We start from the raw sequence: 22,540 nt of genomic DNA, 5'->3' as shown, positions 1-22,540 counted from the left end.
CCCTGCGTTGAAAATGTTGCTGTTTAATTATGGGTTATTTAATGGCAAAACAACAACATCTAGTACTTGATCTTGGATACATGTGTTGACCTAGCCTGTATTACTGAGACCTGGCTGCATGAAGTGGAGGTGTGTGTTATTCTCTCTTCCTTCACAGATTCCCTGGGTACCAGCAAGTAAGACATGGAGGGAGGTTAAAGAGGCAGAGTTGCAGATAGATTAAATCTTATCACAATTCCATCCCTTTTGCCAGGTTTTGGTTTATGTATCTAAAAATGGGTGTTTAGAATGAGGAAATGGAAATGGCCGGGGCAGTAGACATAATCACACCAAAGAGACTACTCCCACGGTGTGAAGCAAGACTTGCCCCAGGTTGACAAAGTTCACTGTGATGAAACAAGCAGGGCAGAGACTAGAGCAACGATGGTAGAAAACTTAAAGCAGATCAAAGAAAACACAGGCTAGAGCCCTCTGTAAGGCCTATTGTGGGAGTGGTGGAAGTGGGGAAGCCCTTCTTTGACAATTTTGTCTGCATGGGGAGGGATTCCTTTGAACAGTTAAAGGGAGAATAGAAATTATTGTGACAGCAGCTTCTTAGGCTCCCTGTCTGTCCTGACATAATTAAGGTGCCAGATTTGACCTATAATCAACTTGGGTCCTATTTATCTGAAGTGCTGTGTCTCCCCATAAGAGTTTCTCTAGTTTTTTAAAATATCTGAGGAGGACTTTCTCTAAGTCCTGCTGTTGTCAGGGGCATATTTGGCAAGGATACAGGAGAGTGGCTTTTTAGTGGCTACGCCTGGGCTATGCAGCTCCTTTATGCAGAAGACTAGGCTGGTCCTACCATAGTGGCCCTGCCACCAGCAAGCAAAGCCTTTTCTTTTTGGCAAGCTTGTAGAAAGTAACTGGTTGCTGAGAAAGGGGTTTTAATGGGGACAGGGTTATATTTTTTTTAATGCTTTGAATGTCCTTTTCAATTGCTTTAAAAAATTTTTATTGGGTGGTTTTAGTTTGAGGTATGTTTAATTGCTTTTAAGATCATAATTTTTTGTATTTTTAGGTGTATTTTATAATCTTGTGTTTATTACCTTGGGTCCCTTTGCTGGAAGAAAGGAGGGGTATTAAACAAATAATTATGTAAATGAATAAATGATGCTTCCCGTTTGTAAGGTTCAAGGACATTCAATGCTGCTTCCATTTCTTTTTAATGCTACTACGGTATCTGTCACAGGGCAGGCATGTCTTCCAGCTTCCTAGAGGACCACTTCTCTCAGGTAGGCTTTAGGGTGGTGTTATTAGTTTTCTTTGTTATTTAGCTATATGTTTTTGTTTTTTCATTGAGCTACTAATATGGATTTTACTGAGCTACCAATACAGTGGACCCTTGACTTACAGACGGCTTGAGTTATAGACTTCTCTGGCCGCAAAATTTAGGTTTGACTTGCAGCCTGAGAATTGACTTACAGACCAGAAAGAAACCAAAATGGAACAAAAACGGCCTGTTACGGGATTAATCAGTTTTCAATGCACTGTAGGTCAATGGAGACTTGACCTACAGACTTTTTGACTTGAGAACCGCCTTCCAATACAGATTAAGTTCTCAAGTCAAGACCCCACTGTATGGATTTGGAAGTGCCCTAGCTTTATAAGCAGGTTCTGAAGAGAAGGTCTGCTCTGAAAATGCTATCTGTTTCCCTGTGCAAATAACATTTAATTTTGATTAGAGCTGTAGCAGAGCAAGAAAAGCTTAATTCTAACTCGTAGAGGTTCCATTTATGAATTATGCAGAATGTGCACTAACGCATGTAGCCAGCGATTTAATTTATTGTGTGTATCTTAGAACAATAAAACAGAAAAACCCAGCTATTCACTTTTATGACAGTCACCTAACCAGGCTAAATCCACTTTTGGCCATTGTTCCTCCAGTCTTATTTCAAAAGTGCTTGAATGGTGTAGGGTCATGACTGAGCCATCATTTCTAGCTCATCTAGATAATACTGCTTTTGATCATGAGCTCCCAGATCTTACAGAACTGCCATGCTACGAGCAAAGTGCACATGACCCATTTGATCAACCAGCTCTTCCATTCCGGCTATACTTGCCTATCCTTGGGCTTTCACTTCAACTGAGACAATGCAGAGTTTCCCAAGTTTTCATCCTTCTTTACCTATCTGAGCAGAGATACAGCCAAGATGAGAAACTATAACCATCCCAAACCATTGTGGGAACAGATGTATAACAACAACAACAACAACAACAACAACAACAACAACAACAACAACAACAACAACAACAACAACAACAACAACAACAACAACAACAACAACAACAACCAGAGCAGGGTGAATAGAAGGATGGAGCTGATGTTACAGATACTGCCCTTCAGCTGGAGACCAGTACTGTATCAACCAGGGTATGCTGGACTAGCAACATGTTGCCTTCCACCATACAGTTCCTTATACTGTATATGTGACACTTGGGAGACTCTCTTCTGTGTTGAGGTGAAGCTGATCAAGAAATTGGAAGAATACATGAGGACCATGAAGTGTTTGTGCACCAAGGATGAAGGCCTTAATGAATGCCTCTTTCACTGTCTCACCCTAGGAGAGTCAAGCAACAAAGCCTAGAGTTTTTGCCTTTTTCTAAGTTTATGGAAAGTTCTCAAACTTTGTTTGGTTTAGCCTGAAATGAAATCTGCTGGAGGAAAGAGGGAAGGGAGGCTTCCTCGCTCCTACCATTTGGGGCAGGGGGGGAGATAAGATAATCCCCCCCATTACATAGCTTCCTTATGCCATCTTGGATCCTGTTTTCTTTATTGATCTTTATTGCTTTTATGAACAAAGTTATTTGAATGCAGTTTTTATCTTTATATTTTGTAAGCTTCCCAGAGTAGATTCCCAAATCTAGATGAGCGGGGTAAAAATAAATGAAAAATGAAATAAATGAAAAATTAAACTAGTTGCCTGTTGAAAACATGGGTGTCTTTAAAAAATCACCATCGCTCAAATTAATGGAGGCTGGGCAATCTGGCCTTCCAGATGATGGGGAATCAGAACTTCCATAATCCAGCACTGTTGGCTATGCCTGTTGGGGCTGATGTGAAATGCACTCCAGCAACAATTGGAGGGTTGTAAGTTTCTATCCCACATAGTAGTGGATCTCCAGCATAAGAAAATTGATCTCCAAGGTGAGAAACTAGCAGAGTTAGAAAGGAGCTACTACAAACTTTCATTGTTTTTCTTTGATGCAGTTGGGGTATTCCGTTAAGGCACTCTTGGCAGAATAATGTTAATCACCATTTTAGAGCTCTGTGTCAAATCCAGAACAGGCATTGTGTCTGCAGAAACGGACTTGTTTGTGAAGTATGAAAAGAGGTAAATCTCCTGTAGTTCCAAAGTATGTCTGTAAAAAGAACTAATCATTATGACATGTAGTTATGTACGTACTGTATCACGTTGCTCTGAGAAACCTGCATTTGATTGGCCAATAAAACAGGCTTAGTAAATCCTTTTAATACTGAGTTGGACAGTGCAATACAATACTACTAGGTATGTTACAGGGATTACAGAGACTCAAAAATGATCACCTGGGGACATGCAGGGTTCTGATTGTTAATGATAGTTCATTTCACTTCATATGTCAGGCGTTATATCACTTCCCGAATTCCCTAGAATTTCACAGATTATGTGTGCTTTCTCTGTATATATACTTCTTTGAAAAATATAATTATAATGAATAAATAATTGTAGTGTATGCAGGTAAAAAATGAATAGTGATTCATTTGGAAACAAAAGGTTGAGAATAAATGTGAACAAAAACAATACACAAAAGAAAATCATTCATGGACCAGTTTGACATATTGTCCTCCAATTTACCATTTGTTTGACAGGATTCTCTCTTTTCTTACCATGAGTTTTTCCATGTATTGTACCCATATTTTAAAATGTTCAGTCTCTGTATGCACTGCATAAATTTGTGTAGACAGTATTTTAGTAAATCACTTACGTTGCCTGAAGTTTTTAACACCCTGACTTGCATCCTTAAATGTTTAATGTAAGGAATGGTGTGATTTCTGCCAGCTCCCTTTCATCTGAACCATGTTACAAACCATTTACAAGGGTCCTCCAGTCTCCATTAACATTTTTTTGCAGTTTAGCAGGTTGCACAAGGAAGGTAAAGGTAGAAAAGTCCTATTCTATGACTGAGTTTACATTCACATGAACAAAGTTAGAATTTCAGCTACTATATGTTTATTCCGTAAGACAGTAAAAATGTATGGGTTTTTTAGATTTTATGATAAAACCCATTTCAATTACCCTTGCTTTCTGTAGTTTCTAGAAGTTAGTGAACTCACAAAATTTGTTTATATCCAGTTAATAATAAAAGTTAACTTTGTTGTTGTTGTTTAGTCGTGTCCGACTCTTCGTGACCCCATGGACCAGAGCACGCCGGTAGCAATTCATGGAACTACTCAGAGCAGTTCTTGTGCTTTCTTTACATTATAGCCTTTGCAGAATGCAGTGAATCAGAAAGTAAATTCTGGCCTAATTGTGAGATGTAAAACATTACAAATCTCATACAGTTGCTGCTGAACCCACCTGTGGGCTTTTGAAATGAAATTATTCTTGATTTATATGACTGTGTCTCTGCTATGCTAAAGAAAGTGATGGATACATAAATATCAGTAAATTGTATTTTTTTTCTTAATTATAGGTATGATTTTGTAGAAGTTGAAGAGCCCAGTGATGGCACTATTTTAGGACGGTGGTGTGGTTCATCTACAGTTCCAGGCATACAGACTTCCAAAGGAAACCAGATCAGGATCAGATTTGTTTCTGATGAATATTTGCCTTCTGAACCTGGATTCTGTATCCATTATACTCTTCTCACATCAGTAAGTAACACTGGATTTCTACTTCCTAGTTTTTCAAAACATCATGATGAAAGTAAGAAGATTCATATGATAAATGCTTAAACATGTTGTGTTGTATAATTTGTTTGAAGTTAAAAGGTTCAATCAGAGATCAGTCTTCCTATTTATAGCATTGAAACATCAATAGTTTCCTTCACTAAGCTATGTTCATTTTTTCTGCATCTGACACTGGCTTCTCTTGTAACAATCCTTACTCTTAACCATTTCTCTCCTTACAAAACTGATGCTTCTCATTTTCCTTCATGCAGGAAGGAAGACTGGTTTAGTTAGAGGACAGTTTTGAATGGCAGTTAGGAATAGTGATAGAAGGGCAATCTATGTTAATCAACTTGTTTTATGAATTTATTTAATTTGTGGTCTCTGGGAGGATTAATGAAAATGTCTGCATATCTCTGCATGCTTTCACTGGGCAAAAATGCAAATCATAGATTCTTTCTCCTTTTTGAATTATACACTCACAAATATGCATTACTTAAAATACACATTTTTGAAGTGTATTCATGTATACATGTGGAACCGAGAGTGAATGGACACAGTTTTTCAAACCACAAGTACATTCTCCAGCTAGGGCTGCTCTCTGAGGACCCTAGCCTTGTTCCTTCAATTTTTTGTGCCGCTCCCTTAATTGTATGTGCATGTTATTCAGAAATAAAGCAGTCCATCCTTACTCAGAGATATTTTCATGATCTTTATATCACAGAACATTAAACAATTGATATTAAGTTTAGTCTTGAACTTGACTTAATTTAAAACTAAATTTGATTTTAGTTCCTTTTTAGTTTAAATTTCTTTATTCCACACAATAGGGTAGGGTAGAAATTACTATGGCCGGAATCATTCTGGCACTTGTCTAAAGTTGAATAATTTGCCACAGCTAATTCAAGATGTTTTGATCATGCGCCCAATTGTGCAACCAAATGTGCCCCAGCACTTTGCCAGGTAACCTGAGAATGTTATACAGACCTTACACAAACACCATTATTGGAGTCTGGCTCATAAATTTAAAAAGAGGACCTCAAGTAGAAATTATTTTAAAGCCGCTGCTGCAAAGATAAAATTGCTGTGTGTGTTTGTTTGTTTTTAATACTGAAGCATATCAGGATCATATTTTTACGAATTGGCCTAGAGTAGTAAATCCCTCTTTGTTCACATTCTGCAAGGTGAAAGACTCTGGATTAGCAAAGAGAAATTGTTTGAAGAGAACTGAAGTAAAATGAAATAAAGCAGTGCTAGCTCCTGTTTGTTATTGGAGGCCACACACAGTAGAAATAACATCTTAGACTGTTTTTAAAAGTGTTTTTGTTTAAATCTGCAGTAATTTATTTAATTTTAGTAAACGGATTTAAAGAAACAACTTTTATGTTGATTAAGCATCTAAGAGAATTGGTAACTCAACCTGGACTTAGCAAACAGAGCAAAAGCTGAGGTCACTAAAATAATAAAGTTATCATTCTCTGGAGGAAAAATAGTATTGTGTTTTCTTTTATGTAACTACACATTGTATATTCCTAAGTACAGAGCAGATCAAATGTACTGTATGTGAAAATCCAAATATTAGGGATTAATGAAAGTTGATTTTGTGTGCGTTTCCTAATTTATATATACCTTGAATTTCTAGCAATTTTATCAGGTTTATAGTATTAGAAATAACCCAGAATAATGACACTGGACTGCTTCACAGACTGCTGCCTTGTCGTGGCAAGGAGGCTTGAGTAATACAGAGAAGCTATGGGCTATGCCATGCAGGGACACCCAAGACGGACAGGCCATAGTGGAGAGTCCAGACTAAACACAATCCACTTGGAGCAGGAACTGGCAAGCCACTTCAATATCTTTGCCAAGAAAACTCCATGGACAAAAACAAAAGACTAAAAGCTGTGATGCTGGAAAATGAGCCCCTCAGATCAGAAGGTGTCCAACATGCTACTGAGGAGGAGCAGAGGACAAGTACAAGTAGCTCCAGAGCTAATGAAGTGGTTGTGCCAAAGCCGAAAGGACACTCAACTGTGGACGTGCCTGGAAGTAAAAGGAAAGTCCGATGCTGCAAAGAAAAATACTGCATAAGAATCTGGAATGTAAGATCTATGAACCTTGGTAAGCTTGATGTGGTCAAACAGGAGATGGCAAGAATAAACATTGACATCCTGGGTGTCAGTGAACTAAAATGGACGTGAATTGGCGAATTCAATTCAGATGATTATCATATCTACTATTGTGGGCAAGAATCCCATAGAAGAAATGGAGTGGCCCTCATAGTCAACAAAAGAGTGGGAAAAGTACTGGGATACAGTCCCAAAAATGATAGAATAATTTCAATACAAATCCAAGGCAAACCTTTCAACATCACAATAATCCATGTTTATGCACCAACTACCGAAGAGGCTGAAATTGACCAATTCTATGAAGAACTACAACACCTTCTAGAATTGACACCAAAGAAAGATGTTCTCATGATAGAGGATTGGAATGCTAAAGTAGGGACTCAAGAAATAAAAGGAACAACAGGTAGGTTTGGTCTTGAAGTTCCAAACGAAGCAGGGCAAAGGCTAATAGAGTATTGTCAAGAGAACAAGCGGGTCATTACAAACACTCTTTTCCAACATCGCAAGAGGCAACTCTACACATGGACATCACCAGATGGGCAATACTGAAATCAGATTGATTATATTCTCTGCAGCCAAAGATGGAGAAGCTCTATACAGTCAGCAAAAAGAAGACCTGGAGTTGATTGTGGCTCTAATCCTCAACTTCTCATTGCAAAATTCAAGCTCAAACAGAAGAAAGTAGGAAAAACCACTGGGGTTCAGGTATAGTCTAAACCAAATCCCTTATAAAAACACAGGGGAAGTGAAGAACAGATTTAAAGAACTAGATTTGGTGGACAGAGTGCCTGAAGAACTATGTGGTTGGAATCTCTTAACATTGTACAGGAGGCAGCAACAAAAACCATCCTAAAGAAAAGGAAATGCAAGAAAGCAAAGTGGCTGTCCAACGAGGCCTTACAAATAGCATAGAAGAGAAGGGAAACAAAATGCAAGGGAGATAGGGAAAGTTACAGAAAATTGAATGCAGACTTCTAAAGAATAGCAAGGAGAGACAAGAGGGCCTTCTTAAATGAACAGTGCAAAGAAATAAAGGAACATAATAGAAAGGGAAAAACCAGAGATCTGGTCAAGAAAATTGGAGATATTAAAGGAACATTTTGTACAAAGATGGAAATGATACAGGACAAAAATGGTAGGGGCTTCACAGAAGCAGAAGACATCAAGAAGATATGGCAGGAATACACAGGGGAATTATACCAGAAAGATCTGGATGTCCCGGACAACCCAGAGAGTGTGGTTGCTGACCTTCAGCCAGACATCCTGGAGAGTGAAGTCAAGTGAGCCTTAGAAAGCATGGCTAACAACAAGACCAGTGGAGGTGATGGCATTCCAGTGGAACTATTTAAAATCTTAAAAGATGACACTGTTAAGGTGCTACACTCAATATGCCAGCAAGTTTGGAAAACTCAGCAGTGGCCAGAGGATTGGAAAAGATCAGTCTACATCCCAATCCCAGCGCCAAAGAATGCTCAAACTACCGTACAGTTGCACTCATTTCACACGTTAGTAAGGTTATGCTCAAAATCCTACAAGGTAGGCTTCAGCAGTATGTGGACCGAGAACTCCCACGAGTACAAGCTGGATTTCAAAGGGGCAGAGGAACTAGAGACCAAATTGCTAACATGCGCTGGATTATGGAGAAAGCCAGAGAGTTCCGGAAAAACATTTACTTCTGCTTCACTGACTACGCAAAAGCCTTTGACTGTGTGGACCACTGCAAACTATTGCAAGTTCTTAAAGAAATTGGAGTGCCTGACCACCTTATCTATCTCCTGAGAAATCTATATGTTGGACAGGAAGCAACAGTTAGAATTTAATATGGGACAACTGATTGGTTCAAAATTGGGAAAGGAGTAGAACAAGGCTGTGGTGCCTCGCAAGACGAAAGGGTCTTGAGAGATTTTTGGTGTCTCGCAAGACGGGCTGTCTTGCGATAGTTTTCATCTTGTGAGGTGCGTTTCCCATAGGAATGTGTCAAAATTTAATGTGTTCCTATGGGGGGAAAAGTCAGAAAAAAAGTCAGCAAAAATCACTTACCAGGTAGCCCCGGAACAGCCTGAAAAAGAGTGCCAAACAGTGGACACTCGGCAACCAGCAGGGAGCCGGCAGCCATTTTGTGTGTCTGCTCCTGCCCCCCTCTCCCCACCTTTCAGCTGATTGGCGCTGGGTCTAAGAGGCTTTTTCCCTGCTAGGCACGCCTTGGGAAGACTCTTAGACCCAGCGCCGATCAGCTGAGAGGCGGGGGGGCAGGAAGAGAGACTAACACAAAATGGCTGCCAGGTCCGTGCTGGTTGCTGAGTCTCTGCTGTTTGGCACTCTTTTTCACGCTGTTCCGGGGCTACAAAGGCACCGTAAGGAGCTGGGTTCGGTTTATTGTACCTGGTAAGTAACTTTTTGCTGAGTTTTTGTTTCTGACTTTTTTCCCAATAGGAATGCATTAATTAAATTGCAATGAATTCCTATGTGAAAAAGCTCTTTGCAAGACGAAATTTTCGCTTGACAGCATTAACCGTGGTACGGATTAATTTTGTCTTGCGAGGCACCACTGTATATGGTCTCCCTGCTTATTTAACTTATATGCAGAATAAATCATGCGAAAGGCAGGTCTGGAGGAATCCCAAACTGGAATTAACATTGCCAGAAGAAATATCAACAACATCCACTATGCAGATGATACCACTCTGGTGGCAGATGATACCACTCTGGTGGCAGAAAGTGAGGAGGAATTAAAGAACCTCTTAATGAGGGTGAAAAGTAAGAGTGCAAAAAATGGTCTGAAGCTCAAAATGAAAAAAACTAAATTAATGGCCACTGGTCCCATCACCTCCTGGCAAATAGAAGGGGAAGATATGGAGGCAGTGAGAGATTTTACTTTCTTGGGCTCCGTGATCACTGCCAATGGGGACAGCAGCCATGAAATTAAAAGACACCTGCTTCTTGGGAGGAAAGTGACGACAAACCTAGACAACAAAGGTCCGCAAAGTGTCCTCAAAGCTGCCAACATGAATTTGACCAAACTCCAGGAGACAGTGGAAAGTTGTTTTTTCCAGTAGTGATGTATGGAAGTGAGAGCTGTACCATAAGAAGGCTGACCGCTGAATAATTGATGATTTTTAATTGTGGTGCTGGAGGAAGTTCTTGAGAGTCCCCTGGACTGCAAAGAGAACAAACCTATCCATTTTGAAGGAAATCAACCCTGAGTGCTCACTGGAAGGACAGATCCTGAAGCTGAGGATCCAATACTTTGGCCATCTCATGTGAAGAGAAGACTCTTTAGAAAAGACCCTGATGTTGGGAAAGTGTGAAGAGGAGAAGGAGATGACAGAGGGCAAGATGCTTGGACAGTGTCATCGAAGCTACCAACATGAATTTGAGCAAGCTCCAGGAGGCAGTGGAAGACAGGAGGGCTTGGCGTGCTCTGGTCCATGAGGTCACAAAAAGTCGGACACGACTTAATGACTAAACAACAACAATAACAATGAGACTGGAAAACATTATTTTAAATTCTGTCAAGTATATTGATATATCTATGTATTGTGTCTTCACAGATATTTTAAGTCTTGAGCTACATAATAGCATGTTTGTACTTCTCTGAGTATGCAGGAGGGGAAGTGACTTGCCAAAAATGTATGTTAAAAAAGTCTGTCTCAAATCTGCTCGATACTGATATGATTTACATAGCAACTGTATGCTGTGTAAACAAACCTGATAAAAGATTCCAATTTGGGTCTGGGTAATATTCCTTCTAGTGACTTGTTTAGTTTAAATTATGTCAGTTACAAGCTTGGCATAGAACACCCAGTGTAGTGAGGTCTATTGTTACTTGGGGGGAGTGGGTGAATGGGACACTTGATGCCTGAGGTGCCATTAAAGAATGCATGACTGATTGCCAAAGGAGTTATTAATTATTCAGGGCACTGAGAACAAAGCGGCTCCAGTCAAAGCTGAAGTTGAGGGTGACTGTATCCCCCACCCCGTCTATCTTGGCACCTGGAAGTATGTCATTTGTCATTCAAGATCATGCCAAAATTTCTTTACAAGAAACTCACTTCACCCTCTTCCATGGAAATTGAGATGGAAGGTGGAAATTTAAGACGCTTCTGAATGACCACCCTAATCTGAAATGCATTTTATCAGCTTTGTACATGTACCAGGCATTAGTTCTGAAAGACAGTAATTTTGTAGCAGGTAGTTATTATTGGCTTAAGAATAGTTCCTCAACCTCAGGCAACTCAGCTTGTAGTTTAACATAGATAATCAGTATAAAAATTACTTTATCACAAGCCACTAGGATTACCAAACTGGTGGAACACCAGACACACACTGAACATCTTCTCAAACATTTTTCTAAATGTTGGTATTTTAGTTTAGAAACAAATTCTTTATCCGGTAATACATCATTTGCCTTTTGATAAATTTGAGTTGTAATTACAGTATATTTTTGTGCATTCAATAACCAATCAGGTCAGGTCTCAAAGATGCGTTGTGGTTTGTAAATTCTAGATGAATTCTGGGGGGAAAAAATCTGAGGTTTACAAATATAATTCTGATTTTCGCAAATTTAAAATATTGTTAGTGATCCGATTTACATTCTTGTCCAAAAATCAATAAATGAAGCTCAACTAACAAAGTATGTAGTACTGTGATATAAACATTTTGTTTAAACATTTTGAGAAGTGATTGGCTGCAGTTACTTTTACATGGCTCAGAAAACCAAGGAAGTAGCCATGCACACCTTTTCTGTTTCTCAGAAGTAACTAAAATAGATATTTTTCATTGACTTAAACATTCTGAATTCTACTAACATAAATCTCTCAACCTGTCAACTGTATCACCACTTCAACATCTGCAGCAGGTCGCAAAGCAGAACAGGAGCTTGCATTTGCACCACATGATATATTCTTTCCATTTAGTATTCTTTATGTAATTTCACTGTAATTCTAGACAGTTGCTGTTCATCTGCTGGAAGAGATGTTCATGGCAAAGCAGTTCCTGTTCATAACTTATCCTGCAAATAGACATTGGCTACTGAGATAATTATAATGGCAAAGTAGTAAGTTAAGAGCATAAATGAAAACGAGTATGTATTATGAACAAAAATAATAATCTGTGTTATCCTTGAGTAGTATTCAGTTGTGAGTGTGTGTATGGCAGAAATGAAATAAATACTGTCCAGTAGATGAGAGATCAAATAAGGGCTGCGTTAGCTGATGTTATCAACCTTAATGAGCGAAAACCCTCCAGATCTACTAAAAGCACCTTTTGAAATGAAAATTGATTGTCGTAGTAATACCACCATGAAGTGGCTCTAGGGCAAAAATCTGTCAACAGAAAGATTAATACATTGATATTGCTAGAGCTGGCAAGAGAAAATCTCTTGTTTTTCCAGAGATGTTATAGAGATCACTAGATCTGCCCTATTTGTATAGTATCTGAACTCTGGTATTGTACATTAAAAGAGATTATGTGATGATGTATCATTTGCTCACCATTCACAAATACTCAGCAATAATGACATCAATAATAATAACAATAATAGCAATAATAACATCAAGTAAGCAATACAGTGGTAAAACAGTAATGAAATATCTATGGTTTCAGACTTCTGCTTAGTAGTAAATCACTCACTGACATAATCCAAGCTCTTAAAAATGTTTTTTCCCAACTTCTAACTAGTGTCTCAGTAAACAACATGTTTTGAAGTTGAGAAAGTATCTCTATTCCAGAGTGTCTCTGAAGGCAGTACACTGATTTCAGAATATTGCTGGAAAATACAGTAACTGATTTCTATTGTAGTATGATATTCTTGTTTCTAGTCAGAACAGGCTAGAATGGGGATTTTTTAAATAAAAATTTATGTGATAGTGGGATGTGATAGATGCACATGAGAATCATATTTTAGAAATCAAACCCATCAACCAGTGCTTTTCATTAACCCTTTGATGCCCTGAATCAACCAGAACAGAACAGCCAGAACATCAGTTCTGAGTAGGATAAAACAAATGTTTCTTATGCTTCTAGAAGAGACTGATGCACTATGTCTCAAAACATTCCCAGGAACAATATTCAAGCACGTGTGCTGGGGATAAATTTACCTCCAACAAGAGTAAATGAGAATTATTAATATTTATACATCCCATTAATTCAACGTGTCTACTCTATTTGGAACTAGAAATTTGATCTTGGTTAATGTTTTTTTTATTCTTCTAATTAATCTAACAACTGGAATTAGCTGCATTGTTTTCAGGGGTGCACAAATTAATGAATGATTGATTTTTTTCGTAGTTCAATATTTTTGTATCACCTACTCTTTCATTTGTGTAATCTTAAGTGTACCACACAGCCTTTTCCCAATTCTTTCATATTAGTGTAAATCTCTTTATAAACTCATTTCACAAGACCATGCAATTCTTCATTACACCACAGTGAACACAATAGTCATTTTTTTGTGACTGTAATCCTTTACAGTCCAAAACAGTCACCAGTGGGAAACAGTTATTTTAGAAGAGGTAGCCATGTTAGTCTGTGTTAGCATATCAGACCAAACCAAAAGAAAAATAAAATATGAAGAAGACAAAAATACTGTGGCACCTTAAAGATTAGCTGCAGTATTTTAAGGTGAGCTTTTCTGGACAAGTCCACTTCCTCAGACATCTGAGTGGGAAACAGAACTTCGAACTATAGAAACGAAAAGGACCCTATAGATCATCAAATCTAGTCTATATCAGAGAATCTATTTATTTTAAAAGTTATTAGAAATTGCTGAAATGGATAGCTTATCGAGACACTATGTGAGAACCCGAGAATATATACAGTATTAAGGAAAGTTGGAAAATGTTTTATGACTGGGCCCAAACAGATATGAGTAAAGAATGTATTAGATATTATCACAGCACAGTTATCAAGTCAAGAGTGTTTTAGATATTGTGCGAGAGCTAATACACCCCTATGTATATATTTGTGTTTTGTTAATCCCATTGTACCCCCCCTTGTTGTTTTGTATAGTTGTTTGGTAATAGTTAATTTAAAAAAAGAAAGAAAAAAGAACTTGAAAGGGAGAGATAGGAAGCTTTAAATTAATTTAAAATTTACTGCTCTGAATGATGACCTCAACTCACATCTGCAGTGTAAATTTATGTCAATAGGTTTTTGGCCACTGAGTGTACTCTAATGTCTTTATTCTTAGAAAAAAGTGTGCTCAATTCTGGTGTTATTTTTTCCTTCATAGGATTAGTTGCAGGTGAGGTCCTGGAACACTTTATAGATCACTGGTTCTTAACCTTGGGTTACTCAGGAGTTTTGGACTGCAACTCCCAGAAGCCTTCACCACCAACTATGCTGGCTGGGATTTCTGGGAGTTGCAGTTCAAAAACATCCGAGTAACAAAGGTTAAGAACCACTGTTATAGATCAATGAATGGTTTGATTTTTACAACATCTGTTTTAAATTAGAGATGGTTCAGCATCCTAGTTCGGCAGACTGCTGGTTTTCCATGGTTCAGCATTCTGCCCCCCCTCTGGTTGGTCCCCACACAGAAGCAGCACCCCAACATCCATGCCCCACCTCCTCTGGGCACTTCCTCTGAGTTTGGCCTTCTGCTGAACCGGTGGTTCATGCCCATCTCTGTATTAAATTAATTGTAACTAGGTTGTCACCCAAGACAGACAGGTCATAGTGGAGAGTTCTGACTAAACACGATCCACCTGGAACAGGAACTGACAGGCCACTCCAGTATCTTTGCCAAGAAAAGTCCATGAACAGAAACAAAAGGCTGAAAGATACGATGCTGGAAAATGAGCCCCTCAGGTTGGAAGGCATCCTACATGCTACTGAGCGACTAGATTTGGTGGAGAGAGTGCCTGAAGAACTATGGCTGGAGGCTTGTAACATTGTACAGGAGGCACCAACAAAAACCATCCCAAAGAAAAGGAAATGCAAGAAAGCAAAGTGGCTGTCCAACGAGGCCTTAGAAATAGCAGGGAAGAGAAGGGAAACAAAATGCAGGGGAGATAGGGAAAGTTACAGAAAATGGAATACAGACTTCCAAAGAATAGCAAAGAGAGACAAGGGGGCCTTCTTAAATGAACAGTGCAAAGAAATAAAGGAACATAATAGAAAGGGAAAAACCAGAGATCTGGTCAAGAAAATTGGAGATATTAAAGGAACCTTTTGTGCAAAGATGGACATGATAAGGGCCAAAAATGGTAGGGACTTCACAGAAGCAGAAGACATCAAGAGCATGTGGCAACAGTACACAGAGAAATTATACCAGAAAGATCTGGATGTCCCGGACAACCCAGATAGTGTGGTTGCTGACCTTGAGCCAGACATCCTGGAGAGTGAAGCCAAGTGGGCCTTAGAAAGCATGGCTAACAACAAGATCAGTGGAGGTGATGGCATACCAGTCAAACTATTTATAATCATAAAAGATGATGCTGGTGCTACACTCAATATGCCAGCAAGTTTGGAAAACTCAACAGTGGCCAGAGGATTGGAAAAGATCAGTCTACATTCCAATCCCAAAGAAGGGCAGCGCCAAAGAATGCTCCAACTACCATATAATTGTACTCATTTCACACACTAGCAAGGTTATGCTCAAAATCCTGCAAGGTAGGCTTCAGCAGTATGTGGACCAAGAACTCCCAGAAGTACAAACTGGATTTCGAAGGGGCAGAGGAACTAGAGACCAAATTGCTAACATGCACTGGATTATGGAGAAAGCCAGAGAGTTCCAGAAAAAGATGTACTTCTGCTTCATTGTCTATGCAGAAGCCTTTGACTGTGTGGACTACAGCAAACTATTGCAAGTTCTTAAAGAAATGGGATTGCCTGACCACCTTATCTATCAACTGAGAAATCTATATGTGAGACAGGAAGCAAGCGTTAGAACTGGATATGGAACTACTGACTGGTTCAAAATTGGGAAAGGAGTGCGACAAGGCTGTATATTGTCTCCCTGCTTATTTAACTTATATGCAGAATACATCATGTGAAAGGCTGGACTGGAGGAATCCCAAACTGGAATTAAGATTGCCGGAAGAAATATCAACAACCTCCGATATGCAGATAATACCACTCTGATGGCAGAAAGTGAAGAGGAAAAGGAATCTCTTAATGAGGGTGAAAGAGGAGAGTGCAAAAAATGGTCTGAAGCTCAACATCCAAAAAACTAAGATCATGGCCACTGGTCCCATCATCTTCTGGCAAATAGAAGATATGGAGGCAGATCCTGAAGCTGAGACTCCAATACTTTGGCCATCTCATGAGAAGTGAAGCCTCCCTGGAAAGACCCTGATGTTGGGAAAGTGTGAAGGCAAGGGGAGAAGGAGACGACAAAGGACAGGATGGTTGGACAGTGTCATCAAAGCTACCGACATGAATTTGACCAAACTCCAGGAAGACAGGAGGGCCTGGTGTGCTCTGGTCCATGGTGTCACAAAGAGTTGGATATGACTTAATGACTAAACAACAACAACTAGGTTGCCTTCCCTAATTATGAGTTACCTTATCAATGTCATTTCAAGGGAGGGATTCTCCATGTTAATGAAACCTGAAAGCCCATATAAAATCTCCAAATCACTGCCTTACTGGTATCTTTGGCTAAAATTACTTTTGTCAAAATGTTCTGCCTATTGGCTCATTTCCTTTATCTTGCATGACTGTTTGCACCTGTCCTGTTTATAAAGAGTTCAACTCTTCTCCATCTCTTGTTAATTGACTCAATTATGCTGGTTCATGAGATGCCATTGAATGTGGCCTCCCATTATACAGGGATTTCTGCCTTGGATGTGTCATGTATAGGTAAAAGGTAAAGGTTCCCCTTGACATTTAGTCCAGTCATGTCTGACTCTAGGGCACGGTGCTCATCCCTGTTTCCAAGCCACAGAGCAAGCATTTGTCCGAAGACAGTTTCCATGGTCACATGGCCAGCGTGACTAGACATGAAACACCATTACCTTCCCACCAAGGTGGTACCTATTTATCTACTTTTTACATGCTTTCGAACTGCTAGGTTGGCAACGTCATGTATAGACACGGGCTATTTGCATTTGTATCCCTGGGGATACAAATAGCTGCACCACAGGTGCCATGGGATCCCCTCCCCCCAGAATTGGTCAGTCCATTCACTATTTGCTGTGTAGTTCTCAGCTCTGTCATCATCATCACACCAATCACAGAAGGAGCCCAACCAGCTCTTCCCCACCTCTGCGCACAATCAACCACTCATCAGCTGAGCAGGAAGACTTCCCATCCCGCCTCTGTTCCACAGCAGTCGGCTGCACAGGGAGGCATGAAGAGCCAGCCCGCCTCCTTCCACAATTGGCACAAGGACAATGATGGAGCCAAATGCTGCGTAGCAAATGGTGAGTGGACTGGCCAGTTCTGGGGGAAGGTAATGGCAATCTGTGGCACCTGAGGCACTGCTGTTCGTATTCATATCCTCAAGAATATGAATACAAATAGCTCATGTCTAGCTGTGAGATTTACTGACTGCAAAGAATGTTCATATCATAAATCATGGCACCAGCTATGCATCATGGGGCAGAGAGTTTCAAAGTCTCGGGAAAGCAATAGAAAAGACCCTCCTCTGTGTACCCACCACTACTGTACATTTAGAACTTGAAGATACGTCAGTGGCAGAATGAGGAAAACCAAAAAAAAAAAAAAAAAAAGGCAGAATTAATAGGGAAAGGTGAATTATAGGGAAAGACTGTAAGGTTTTTTATTCCCAAACAGTTAGGGCATTAAAAATAAGGAATAGCACTTTGAACTTAAAAGCAACCCAGAAGCCAACAGCTTTTAAAAGGAGAAAAGGTGGTGGGAGCAAAAAGCCAATTCAACATTATCACTGCTGCATTCTTCACCAAATGTGTCCCAAAAATGTTTTGAAGGTAGTATTGAATAGAGCCACTGGAAAAAAAAATCCAAGTCAAATGTGATAATGGAAGACTGGTCTTCTCCTGCAAATTTTATATCACTATACCGTGGGGATAAACCACTTTCATAGCCATCTACGTTCAGTGTCAGAACCAGAAACATTCTCTTTAAGGAAGCCAGGATCTTTCCAAATAGTCTTGAGTGTATAATCCCAAATCAGGAAATCTCTGTCAATTTTATAATTCAATTATATTTTCCAAGGGTTTGTAGATTATTTTGAGCAATACACATGAAAACACAAGGTGGAAATACCTACATCATTTCACATGCAATATATTTATAATACCTTTCATATAATTTCTGGGTGTTACATCAAATCAAATAAAAACTTGAAAACAACGCCAACTAGCCAGAAGCTTTAGATGAAAAGGTCAGATATTGGAATGATAAGGGAAGGAATATAGCTTGAGGTATTCAGTGAAGGAGAAAGTTTTATGAGACAGTTATTCTTTTCTAAGATCTTGCCCATTGCAAAACATGTAAGGACATGAATGAAAGGAAATGAGAGTAGCATAAATCCAATCATTCTCTGAGAGCCTTCAAGGTCATTTGGAATCAATGTGCAGGTAGATTGAAGGTATAAATACTGTCTGTGGTTTAAAAGTTGTTATAACTTGGAACTTTAGACACAAGGATAACTAGAACCTCTGTAGATTTCATTTGTAAAGCACTGATATTTGTTAATTTCAATCTCACCTAGGTTGTTTTCTGTTTACAGTTACAATACTGTGATGTTTGGTTTTCGAAAAAAGTGATAAACTTTTTCTGTCCCAGACCACCAAATGTTCACAAGTGTCTTGATCAAAATAAGGGCATAAATAAGATTATCAAGAGAATCTCTCATTCCATTCAATATTTGTTTGTTCTTTTTAAGTCTGTTAGCTCAATACACTTTTGTATACAGAAGGTCTCCAGCATCCCCAGCTAATGTGAGGACAAAGTCCTGGCTGAAAATCTGTGGTTTATTTCCAGTAGTTTGCAGAGCCAACTGAAGGCTGTTTTCTAGTTGTGCTTTTGGAGCTCCACTGAGCACACTGCTGCAGATCTTCAGACATCAAGGGAAGAACCCAGCTGCAGGGATGTTTCCTCATACAGAGACCACTTACCCAAAGAATCTTCCCCTGTAGTCGAGCACTCATGGATTTCAAACCATGCTCGTGCCTTCAGTCTCATTCAGTTCTGAGTTCTGGGAATTGTCCCACCTCAGACTCCACCCTTGAACTCCAACCATCCACAGGCTTAGGCTCATGATTCTCTGAATGTCCAGGATCTCTGGGCTTTGCCTGCTGGTTCCCTGAGAGTCTGGGACCTGCACAGTCAAGCAGGTCCTTCATCCTATCAGACACCGAGGTGTTAAGCTTTTCCAGCTCCTCATTGCTGGATGACCCCTCTGCTGAGTTTATAACATTTGACTCCATGTGTCATTCATTCATTCATTCATTCATTCATTCATTCATTCATTCATTCATTCATTCATTCATTCATTCATTCATTAGACTTATATGCCGCCCATCTAGACAATGTCTACTCTGGGCAGCTCACAACAAGTAGAATAAAAACAATTGTAATATGGCAACAATTTTTCAACAATTTCACAACAATAAACAGTCATTCAAGATGGAAGATAAAAAGATAAATTAAGTAGTGTCCAGAGGGAAGGCTTGTCTAAATCAGTGGTTCTTAACCTTTGTTACTCGGATGCTTTTGAACTGCAACTCCCAGAAACCCCAGTCAAGACAGCTGGTGGTGAAGGCTTCTGGGAGTTGCAGTCCAAAACTCCTGAGTAACCCAAGGTTAAGAACCAGTGGTCTGAATACCCAGGTTTTAAGTTGGCTTTTAAAAATACCCAGCGAAAGGGCCAAACGGATCTCGGAGGGGAGATTATTCCAAAGGTGGGGAGCCACTGCCGAGAAGGCCTGTTTTTTTGTTTTTTCCTTCTGGGCCTCCCTTGGCGTTAGGGTCCTCAGCCACCCCTCCTGGCTAGAACGAGTGATATGAGTAGATCTAGATGGGAGGAGGCGTTCCGCCAAGTATCGAGGTTCTAAACCGTTTAGGTCTTTATATGTAATCTTTAAAACTTTGAAATGAATGCGGAAGCGAACGGGCAGCCAGTGCAAGGCGGCCAGAGTGGGAGAGATATGTTAATGTTTTCTCACCCCACTGAGAAGTCTGGCCGCCGCATTCTACACAATTTGAAGCTTCTGCATTATTCTCAAAGGCAGCCCAATGTAGAGCGCATTACAGTAGTCTAATCTCAAGATTACAAGCGCATGAACCAGAGTGGTGAGCGCCCCAACATCAAGATAGGAACGCAGCTGGGCAATCCACCAAAGATGGAAGCAGGCAGAGCAGACCACTGACGCCACATGGGTTTCCATGGTGAGCGCCGGGTCCAGATGGATCCCCAAGTTGCGAACCTCACTCTTCACGGTGAGAGTCACCCCCCTAAAAGAGAGGGAGTTTCCCAAACCGCCAATGGTGAGGCCACCCACCCTCGGGACCTCTGTCTTGTCCGGGTTCAGCCTCAGCCCATTTTCCTACATCCATTGCAGTACAGTCTCCAGCCAGCGCTGAAGGGACAGAACGGCATCCACTGTAGCTGGAGAGAAGGAGATATAGAGCTGAGTGTCATCAGCGTACTGATGGCAGGATGCCCCACACCCCCTGATGACCCCACCCAGTGGCCTCATATAAATATTAAACAGCTTTAGTCTTTATAATCACATATTGCAGGCTTGGCTTTGTTTCTTTATGTATTTCAGAAAAGAAAACCATGCTTATTTGTTTGGTGTGCAATCTTTTTGGCAACCAAAAGTGTTATTTTGAACTACTGTGGATCCGAGGGCCAGGAATGCTGGATCCGAGGGCTAGGAATGCTGAGGAAATTTATGGTGTAATTTATTTTTTTCAGTGTACCAACCAGAATCAGCTAGTCACTTGGCTGGTGGCACACTGGTAAACAGGTTATCAATTATTTCATTTGGTGTTAGATTATCAACTAATTGCCTGGCCTAGATTTTGAATTGCCAAAGTATCCTTATGTATGTTAGCATCATAAACACATGACAGTTTGGAACTGCAACAGAAACAGAATTTTATGCCTTAATTGTAGACATGGATTTCATGTTTTGCCTTATTGGGCATGTTCCACTGACCCCATCTTTTGCTGAATCAAGTGATATTTTCAATGTCTAGTAGAAACCGTATCAACATTAATGGCTTATAATCATAATAATATTATTATTTGTATTATTATACTATTATTTAATATTGCTTTTTGAACTTAAATATTTCAAATAATACATAGTGGCCATTTTTTTCATGCAGAAGACTCATATGGGATCATGGAAGTAGCAATGCAGCATCATTTGGGTGGTTACTTGTTCTCCTACCTTTAAAAGATAGCTATGAACAATCTGAACAAAAAGTTCTGAAAAGGGCAGATTTTCCCATGTTTCATATCAGAGGTGGACAACCTTCCTCATACAGATCTGTTATATTGCAGTTTCCCAAAGACTTGGCAATTTGCTATGCTGGCCAGTCTTTATGGGAGTTGTAGGCCAAAAACTGCTGGAAAGCCACATTTTCCAACCCTGTTGTCAGAACATATTTTAAAAAGCTAGCTGTGTTCAAGTGTGCAAGTAATTCACTGTGATGTATGCTGTGTCATTACAGGGGAGTACTTTCTGGTTCCGTCTATTGGCCAATTCTGATATTATATGTCAGAAACAATATACTCATAATTACATACTCTCAAGCCAATTTCGACATGATTTGATGGTGCTCCTTATGATGATCCTTTCCAGGGTTTTCTGGATAAAAGGCATGATGAAAGAATACTTTTTGTGCCGCTTGAGAGTGATAAGAGAATGTCACACTCACTGAAAATGTCTTGTCAAAATGCCTTTATAATTGCCCTAAAATGCCCTTTAAAAAGTGTTATTTGTCATACCTAAAAAGGAAGTTTGTAAGTACTGATTACAATGCTTTTTATCGTTATTTCAAGATAATTGTGTTACTGGGGGCTACTTCTAAGTTCTACCTGTTCTGTTGCAGCTAAGATTGTAATTACATTTGCACAACTACATGTAGCTTAGCCACCACTTATCTCCCCTTCCATTGTGCTTCTTCTGTATCAAATGATAGATTTAAATTGTTTGGACAGGAATCTGGATTGTCTTCCTTTTCATTCAGGCCATTTGTGTGAAGGTTAAGTATGAATATGCTGATGGTCTGTTAGGTTCCACAGAAGAAGAAGAAGAAGAAATCTCTTGTGCTTCCTAGGAATTCACATGAGCTGTCCATCACATCTACTGTCTCATCTGGAGAGACAAAAGGGCATAGGCAAATAAAAAGTCATAACACAGTTTGCAATCATGTGGATCAATATGGGGGGAAATGAGGGAAAGTTGAGAGGAACAATGAGGGTTGTCTCTTGGGCAGAGATGGAAACGAGTAGACATGGTCTAGAGGGGCGGGGTATAAATTTAATAAATAAACAAACAAACAAACAAACATTAATTCTTTCCATTTACCTAAAACTTTCAAAATATGTTAACTAGCC

General features: G+C 39.7%; 1 protein-coding gene across 2 annotated transcripts in view; it reads left to right on the top strand.

The window, feature by feature from the left end:
- The window catches only part of PDGFC (platelet derived growth factor C), a 144,701-nt gene that overhangs the window by 96,744 nt on the left and 25,417 nt on the right, over positions 1-22,540 (top strand). For both annotated transcript variants that reach the window (XM_020781399.3, XM_020781401.3), the window contains one exon: positions 4,714-4,894. In XM_020781399.3, coding sequence (XP_020637058.1) covers positions 4,714-4,894 — 181 coding nt within the window. The remainder of the gene's footprint in view (positions 1-4,713; positions 4,895-22,540) is intronic.

This window comes from Pogona vitticeps, chromosome 5 (genome assembly GCF_051106095.1).
Source record: "Pogona vitticeps strain Pit_001003342236 chromosome 5, PviZW2.1, whole genome shotgun sequence".
In the NCBI taxonomy this organism is placed as follows: Eukaryota; Metazoa; Chordata; class Lepidosauria; order Squamata; family Agamidae; genus Pogona; species Pogona vitticeps.
Note: the sequence above shows the minus strand (reverse complement) of the source record. Positions and strands in the feature narration are given on the sequence as shown.